The 8,386-nt window shown below is 49.5% G+C and overlaps 1 protein-coding gene across 2 annotated transcripts; it reads right to left on the bottom strand.

The window, feature by feature from the left end:
- Positions 1 to 40: 40 nt before the first annotated feature.
- ccni2 (cyclin I family, member 2) lies at positions 41 to 3,481 on the bottom strand. Of its 2 annotated transcripts, XM_029847988.1 has the most exons (6): positions 3,150 to 3,481; positions 2,261 to 2,411; positions 2,053 to 2,187; positions 1,789 to 1,863; positions 1,566 to 1,706; positions 41 to 1,216 (listed from the first exon to the last, which is right to left on the bottom strand). In XM_029847988.1, the coding sequence occupies exons 2-6, from the start codon at positions 2,372 to 2,374 to the stop codon at positions 1,178 to 1,180; spliced, it is 504 nt and encodes a 167-aa protein (XP_029703848.1). In that variant the 5' UTR covers positions 2,375 to 2,411; positions 3,150 to 3,481; the 3' UTR covers positions 41 to 1,177. The 2 variants fall into 2 exon arrangements, with proteins under 2 accessions (XP_029703848.1, XP_029703847.1); XM_029847987.1 differs by lacking the exon at positions 41 to 1,216 and having other exon boundaries at positions 1,369 to 1,706.
- Between the last annotated feature and the right edge of the window lie 4,905 nt (positions 3,482 to 8,386).

Below are 8,386 nucleotides of genomic sequence, written 5' to 3' on the forward strand. Positions count from 1 at the left end.
GGTGAGGGTGGCCGGAGACGAGCAGGGCGTGGAACTGGATCGGGGGGGGAGGGGGGAGAGGGGAGAGCGGTGAAAGCGAGACCAAAACCTTATCGTGATGATGTCATTGTCGTCTCATTGTCCGCCCACCCTTTACTTTGACGTCTGACCGACCTCTCGCCCCTGCAGGCTAATGTTGCATTTAAAGCCGCTAGAACCAGATCTGAACCCGCGTTTGCCCCATGGATGCGTCGTGATCTCGTCCGTATCGTTATCGTACGTGCAGTGCTATTCTGTGTTCGCGTTTAGAGGCAGAGACTGTGAATCCCACCCTGCCCCCCCCCCCCCGAGGTTGACTTTTCTCCACCGGCGTGACGAATCTAGTAGCAATGTTGACCGTCGGCTCATTCGCGCCAGAGTAACGGCGAGAGACGATCGGACCCAGTTCGGTTCCAGCGAGGGTGTCAGCAAGCAAAGGGTGCCCCCTTTGCTGTACCGCTCCCCCCCCCGGCCTGTCCCGGATCTGAACGCCGGAGCTTTAGTTTTTCTTTATGACCTCCGTCGTGGTCGACACATTTTGTCACGTAGCGAAATTAAGCTATTTGTGTTTTGGAAAGAGTGGACTTTACTGGAAGGCAACCTCGAGAGTCCAAGTCCCGACAAGTTCTGCCTTTCAGGAGAGGCGCCACCTGGTGGTCGTTGCATAGAGTTACTGAAATATTTAATCAGTGTCGTGGTGGAAATGCGTACAAAAATAAGAGCAACACTATTTCTGCAGGGTTAGTGGGAGTGTGAGATATAGGTAGATGTATTTATTTGAAAAATATAGAAAAATGTTTATTTTATTATTTTTTAAAATCGATGCACTGTGTCTTTATTTTTTAATTAAGGCCAAGTTAAACTAATCTATTAGTGGTCATCTGGAGGTTTGCTGGTAGCTTAACAATCACATCTGATCCCCCCCCCAATTCAGGAGACAGACATTTATTTTCCGAGAGAATAATAACGATCCCGTTACCTCCCTTGATGTGGTTACGAGCACGCAGCCCTGCTGTGGAACAGTAACGCATCGGTTGGAGCCTCGTTCACAAAACCAAGATCGGCACTTTGTGGAAGATCTGGGATTCACGGGAATTCAATGTGCCTTGGCCCGACGTGCCGCATGCTCGTAAATGCCGTCTGGATTTAGGCTCCTTCCTCAGAAACAGAGATCCACCAGCCCTGGTTTAACCTGTAACTTTGTTCCACATGTGGCCTTTTAGTTTAGCCCCAGATACGCTAAATAAGCATCTTAAAGTGGAAAGTGACCAATTATTTCCATTCATTTTATTACTTTACTAGCACATCCGAGCGAACCCGACCTATTGTCCCGATTAAAGTCTTTAAAGATTTGCCTTTAATGGTGGTTTTATTAACAGAGGGGAGGCACAGGGGGTCAAATAAACGCACAATTGCTGAACGGACTGAGACTTTGGGATGTGGTGGGGGAGCGTCGGGGATTGTGAAGCTCATCGCCATGGCAGCGTGATGCGAGCATGCTTGTCGTGTGCTTTCGTACTTGTCTTTCTGCTGATTCTGATACTTACGATGTGAATGAAATCGACCGGCGTGGCGGCGTACAAGTCCCAGTGGAGCTTGTCCAGGATGATCCTCTCCATGCGAAGAATCTCTGCTGTCGAAAAGCTGCACCCGCTCTGCATAACTAGGTCTTTAATGGAGCCTATTACCTGTGTGAAGAGTCACAAAAACAATAAAGGGAATAAATCTTGTTTTGAATGACCCCGGCTGTCGCTCTCAGTTTGTCCTCACCTCATCGTCCTCGTTGATTTTGGCGGCGAGGACGAGGGAGGTGAACGCGATGCATCTCAGGTACTTTGGCTGAGCCTGAAAACGCAGAGGTTCACTTTTAACGCAGCGACGGACAAAAAGTGCGGCTCAGTTCACACTCCTAAAAGACAGGGGGCAGCGCGTCCCCGGGGTGACGTTAAACTGGGCGCTCTCTGTGGGAGCGCTACAGGTTTAGCAGGCGTGGAGCTCTCCCCCAGGTGGGAGAGCTCCGTTCGGGCCTTCTACCTTGACAGTGGACAGCAGGCGGTTCAGGACGCAGACTCCCAGTGCAGAGGTCTCTGGACAGAAGTGGAACAGCCGGCTCATCTCTCCGAGCCAAAGGATCATTTCTCGGTGTTGTGCTGTAGAGATGTCTGTGCCCTGGGGGGGGGGGGGAGACGGTCAGTCACCAGGTCACAGAAGGATTAAAGGATCAATGACCGCAGTGCCTCACCTGGATGGATCCGTTCTTGAAGACGGGCGCCTTCCAGAGGCGGGCCTCCCTCAGCAGGGCCGCCTCCAGCAGGACGACCAGTCGGCGCCGCTCCGTAGCTCCTGGGTTCTTCATGGTGACCAGAGCGCAGGCCAGGCTGGAGCCAGGACACCTGGCGAAGGGGAGGGGAGGAACTCAGGTAACCAGGACTACATTTAGAGGTTAAACTTGAAATTTAGAGCAGTTTACAGGCAGCTTCCTGTTGATATTTCTCCAGTATCAGAGAATAAAAACATGCTTTTATTCTGAATGTTGAGTTTTGGGAAGAAAGCAGAAAATGTTACTTGGCTTACAATGAATTGCGTTGTCACAACCCCCAACTCTTTAGCTTTTTCATACTATTCAGTATTGACAGAAGCCAAAAATGATCCTAGTAATGAATCCGATTACAACCGCTATCGTCCCATATGGGAGCATCAGGAAACAAAAGTCCTGGTTTCCTCAACTCCACTGGGGGTGAGGAACTGAAGCTCCGGCGCCAACAACGCAAACATGTCATTCATTATATCTTACACACTTTTCCCGTCAATATTTCTGCTGAATCTCGGAAGTCCCGAAGTCAAAGCGACTCCAGCGCGCAACAGGAAGCAGCTGCAGACATCATCGCCATTTTGCCCCCATTCTGTGCAGGAACCATCATCAAAATGCAACGCCAATCTTACAAAGAAGATGCAGCCTACGTGACTTGTGTCAGCTGTGTGATATACCCCCCCTACACACACACACGCACGCACGCACTTGCACAAACGGGATAATGCGCTGCAGCTGCTGCAGCAGCCTCCTGCACAGTTGCGGCTTCATCACAAAAACATCTTCCTCGTCCCCCGTTATCCCCCAGACTGTTTCTCACCTCTTCTGTCGGTGAAGCGGGACAGAGCGTCGGGGACGGGCGCATTTATACGTCTTCTGTCCAATTAGTCCATTTTTGCCGAGACTGTCCCGAAAACAAACGACAGCGCGACGCCGTTAATGAACGCAATCTCGCGGGGGTAAAAAAGGCGTTTCGGCGTGAACATGTAGAAAATAGACGCATTCTATAAACTCGGCATGTAAAAGAAAGCGGGAAATAGCGCGAATGATTTAGAAAAAGAACCGAAATGACGCGCGGAGAAGCGCCAAAAAGAGGAGGCAGGAAGCAAACACTGAGGAAGCCTCAAAGGACGGATTGTTTTGAACGCTGCATGCCCCGCCCACCGTGACGTCACCGGCCGGGTTGCAGAAATGTGTTAGTGGGTCAGACATACGGGACTCCTCGCACAAAATGGTCGAGCTCGTGCAGCAAATGGTCGATTTCTGTCTTATTTTCGGCATTCACACTTGCTCAGGGACAGACTGCTGCGGCGTCCAGGCTGGAGAATGAATAAATCCTGGAAATAATACTCAATGTTGGAGCAGCTCTAGGGGTTTTAAAAAACATCCTCCTAAAGTCAGTTGCTCCTGGTTTCCACGGCAACTTGTGGTACAGTCAAACAAAGCGTCACCCGACGCCCGTTTGAGCTGTAGCTGCTCCAGCTTCCTTACCTGCTAGCTATTAAACTGGAAAAGGTGCCCGGCTAACTGACTATCAGTCATAAGCAAAACAGTAATTTCTGTCTGACTGGTGAAACTTTCTGAGGGCAGAAGCTGTTTGCTCTCCACAGCTGCTTCACTCGCCTGAGCCAAAACAGAGTTCTCATTGTCCTGGAGCCGAGGTCACGGCTGGGAAGATCAAGAGAAGAAGTTTCCTGACGGTGCTGCGTCAAAATAGATTCAGATACCCCACTTGTTCTAACACCATATTTGATTAGAAACTGTTTGTAATCATGGAGTTTAGTGTGTAGTTGCCCCACGGCGGCAGGTCCGCTGGTGGTGCAGCAGGCTGCCAGGCAGCGAATCCCCCACGAAGCCTCCTGGGGGGGACGGTCCTCCTGCACCGGGCCCAGGCTGGCCTGGACCAGACGGAGTTAGCTGCCATACTTCCAATGTCACAATGAAACCCCTCGGACAGACGTTGAGGCCTTGCAGTCGCCGTCATTCAGACCCTGTGGGGACACTGAGGTGGCTCCAGGACTCAGGTTCAGGTGTACAACAGTCCTGTCCTTATAGTCCTCCTCTATGGCCCCTGGCTGGATGGCCTTAACATCGGGGCCGTCAGGCAGATCACCCCACGCACCACTCACACCTGCGGCCTTGACATAATAACTCAAGACCTCCCATCGTGTAATCAGACTCTGGACCAAGCCCAGGACCTGGACCAGGATTAGGGTGTTGCACAAGAGGAGAAAAGAAGGAGGAGGATGGTGAAGATCACATACCAGAGGAGGTCATGAGATTTCTCTACATGACCTCTAGTTAAGTCAGCCTGGACACACTCATGATGGTTAAAAAGTGACAGTTCTTGTGACCACAGTGGATTTAATTATTAAATATGATCACAGTCCAACCAGGTTCAGGGCTAATTAACTCCAATAAAGATGCATATCACTCAGGCTAATTTTTTTAATCCGTTTAAAATGGGAAACACGTTGCGGTAAAATCGCTGAAAGGTCCGAGCGTCCCGTCTGACGTTTGATGGCGAGGACATGAGACGAAGACGCAGACAGGACAGGAGGGACAAACAGCACAGATTTACGCGGCGAAGCGGGTAAAAGAGATAAAACCACTCACAGCGTCTCAGGGAAGACCCTTTTAAAGAAAACAGACAGAATCAGCAGGTTTAGCCCAACATCTCGGCACCGGCCGCGTCGCTCCTCCACCCAGAACTGGAGGAATGTTCCCCCTTAATCAACGTCAGCCCGGGACCGACTTTTGTCCTGTCGGGGAGGTTTTCCTCACGCTGATGAACACATTGTGTTCCCAGATTCACATCTGAACCCCGACTTTGATCACAGCCCGTCGGGCCGAACCGAAATGCTTTTCCTCTTCCTTTTAGGCCGGGAGGCCCCTCTGGACGCTGTCGCCTCAGTGCTGGATTAGCTAAACTTACAAGTGTGCGGCGGCCCTGTGAACCGCTCAAACGTGCTGTTCGCGGCGGCTAATGAACATGCTAACGTGATAGTGGTGATTGACAGGACATGCTGAGGGCACTTGCTTCAGTAACGGTCATTGAGTTTCCACCGCGGATTCGATTTGCCGTGCACGGTTTCCCATCAGGCCCAGCTGTAGTTTGTTTCCAGCACTAATCAGCAAATGTTCAGGCAGACATGAGATAATGAACATGAGAAACACGTCCGCCGCGGAGGCGCAGTAAGTCGTGCGTTAGCCTCAAAGGAACTCTGAATATACAGGGAAAATGGTTGTTGTAGCTGAAGCGAGCCTTATTTCCACACATCACAAATAGTATTGATTTAGTATTTTAATGCCCACATGTTGGCGGTCATATTGACTTATGCTAATACTAATGCTAACCCAGCTTTGCCTTCACAATGAAAATGTAAAATTTTGAAAAATCTATACAATGCGTATGAGTAATGAGTCGTATGACATCATTCACATGCATCTAGAATGTGAGAGGTGCAAGTCAGTTTTAAATGTCTTTAGCTTCTCGCACCTTTACGCAAACAGCAAATTCAGGGAACGTAAAAGGAAAATGATAATAATCGCAATGATCGAAGGAGTTGAAGTTGAGTGCAGCCTTTGAAGCATAAGGTGTATCATCATCTTTAAAAGTGTCTGTGTTCTGCAGCTCTGCGGCTCAGCAGGAAGCATCTGCTGCGCAAACACCAACCGATCGCTTAAGCAGATCAGCCGCAGCTTCTAACAGATGCAGCGGCACTTATCTGTCAACACCACATGGTCCAGATGCAGAACAAGTGACGGGAAGGAAGTAGGCCATCAAAACGCTGCTGAAGCCCTAAGAAGCAGCACTTCCTGCTGCGGTCACGGTCTCACCCTCCCTCCACCGCTAGAGGGCGACAGAGGCCGGGCCATAGCTGCTGACGCCCCTCCACGGGCCCCCGTAACCGCGCTCATGTCCAACTCTTTATTTTCTTCACCATCCGTTTGATACAAAGATGAAATGCTGAACCCCGCACCCATTTTATTTATTAATATAACTCTCTCCTCTCTTGCCTTTTTTCTCTCGAGCCCACCCACTGCGCCCGGCCTTCAGATGTCAGATTTCACCTCTGCCTGCCGTGGAAAAAAAAAGCTCTGGTGGAGAATTTCCAGAGGGTGAGGTTTCACTTTGTTCAGTTTAGAGAAGAAAGAAAGTGGCCAAGAGGTGGGAGCCGCGAGGGGTTTGTCCATCATCATAATGCAAGAGGGTCTGAATAAGAGAGAAGAGGAAAAAAGCCCCCCGGGGGTCCTGCTGTGCCTTCATGCCACTGTGATAATAATATTGAAGCTGGCATAATCAATTTCATGGTCTGTTAAATGGGAAAATGGCAGGTTGCCCTATTACTTTGTACAGTCAATAGGTCTGATGGGGCAGAATGGAAATAAACAATGACATCACAGTTCTTCGCACTTCTTATTAAATCCTGAGGAAGAGGGACTCCTCCTCATCAGCATAAAACAGTCAAGGATCGGGCTGCACCGTTTTTACATTCATTTTAAGGTTTTAGTATTTAATTCCTCCATCATTCCGAAATGTCACCAACATTTGCACATTTGGGTTTAGCAAATGATGAAAAATGATATGATCTGCAGTCATAAACAATACAATCATGACTCACAAGTCACGGATCATCTGGGTGCAAAGTTACGGATACAAAAGTAATTATTTTCATCTTGAACTTATTTTCATCTTAAGCTTGTGGCCATATTTAGGCACCAGGCGAAGGTGGCGCAGTGGGTCTATTCTCTTCCAAGTCGACAGGGGGCAGTGTGGACGCACCGCAGCTGCACTGCTGTCAGCCCTCCGCTGCACACGCACGCGCGCACGCACCAAACCCCCCCTCTCTGGAGTACAAAGAGGAAAATATTATATAATAAAACGAGCAGCAGTCACCTAGGAATTTCTGGAACTGAATATTTTTCAGAGGTTTTCTCTGTGATCCTTGCGTTGCCTTTTTTTTTTAACCCTTAAATCTTACATTAAAACAAAAACCAACACAAAAATCTCCCTGTATTTTAGAGACCACATCAAGTTTAATGGAATCTGCCTCTTATTTTGCTTTTGGGTCCAGTGATTGGGGTGCAGCTCGCCCTTGTGGCCGTAACCTCGCTGGAGTGCAGCAAAAGTGCTTCAGTGATATTTGATTAAAGGTGGTGGTGGTGGTGGGGGGGGGGGTTGAAATGACAGTCACACACGCTCTTCTTTGTGACTCTTGTGTGGGTTCCGGCTCTGCCGCTGATATGCCGAGCCGCACTCGGAGCCTTTTGTTGGGCTTGACTTTGAAATTAAATCACCAGCCTCATGCAAGTGCTTAAAACGGAATAAGCAAATTTCCATTTAAATCAGTTCTGGGTTGTGTCGCACCCTGGGTGAAAAATTACATTGAGCCCTAATCAGTCCTGAGCATGGGTTTACTTCGGGCATTAAACAAATTAAGATTTATGGCATCAGATTGCTTGGCTGAAGCCACCCGCTGTATGCTAATCAGTATTGCTAAGCTAATTGTGCACCGTTGTCCATATCATTATGCTAGTCAGACCTGCGAGGGCTTGCTAGCGTGAGAATTATTAGCATTTTTATCCGAGCCGCCTGTGAATGAGCCGTGTCCTTGAACTGGAACGACCAGCGAACCCGAGTCACGCGTGCTGAAATGCCAACGTGCTGTAACGAGGCCTTCACAGCCCCTCAGCTGCCACTCAGACAGGACTGATTGGACCGGTGGTCCCCGGTGTGGAGGAGGCTGCAGTCAGGTGGGTGGGTGGTCACAGACCAGCAGCCTCTTCATCGCCCTCATGGGGGTGATGTCGTATAATCTGAACCTCATGTTATTCTCAGATATGGCAGCGTGGGGGTCCGGACTAAAGCGTCTCCCTGATTTAAAGGGAATGACACAGTCGACTGCTGAACAGGTGACTGGGAACCAGTATCAGCAACTGTGGTGCAAATGGGAAGAAGGAGGGGGCGGAGCTGGGAGTCCACAGGTGTCTGGACCACTACTGGCTGTCTCCTGGATTTTATTGGCATAAATGTCCAATAGCCTGAAGGTCCTG

The sequence above is a fragment of the Takifugu rubripes genome, chromosome 15 (assembly GCF_901000725.2).
Source record: "Takifugu rubripes chromosome 15, fTakRub1.2, whole genome shotgun sequence".
Lineage (NCBI taxonomy): Eukaryota > Metazoa > Chordata > Actinopteri > Tetraodontiformes > Tetraodontidae > Takifugu > Takifugu rubripes.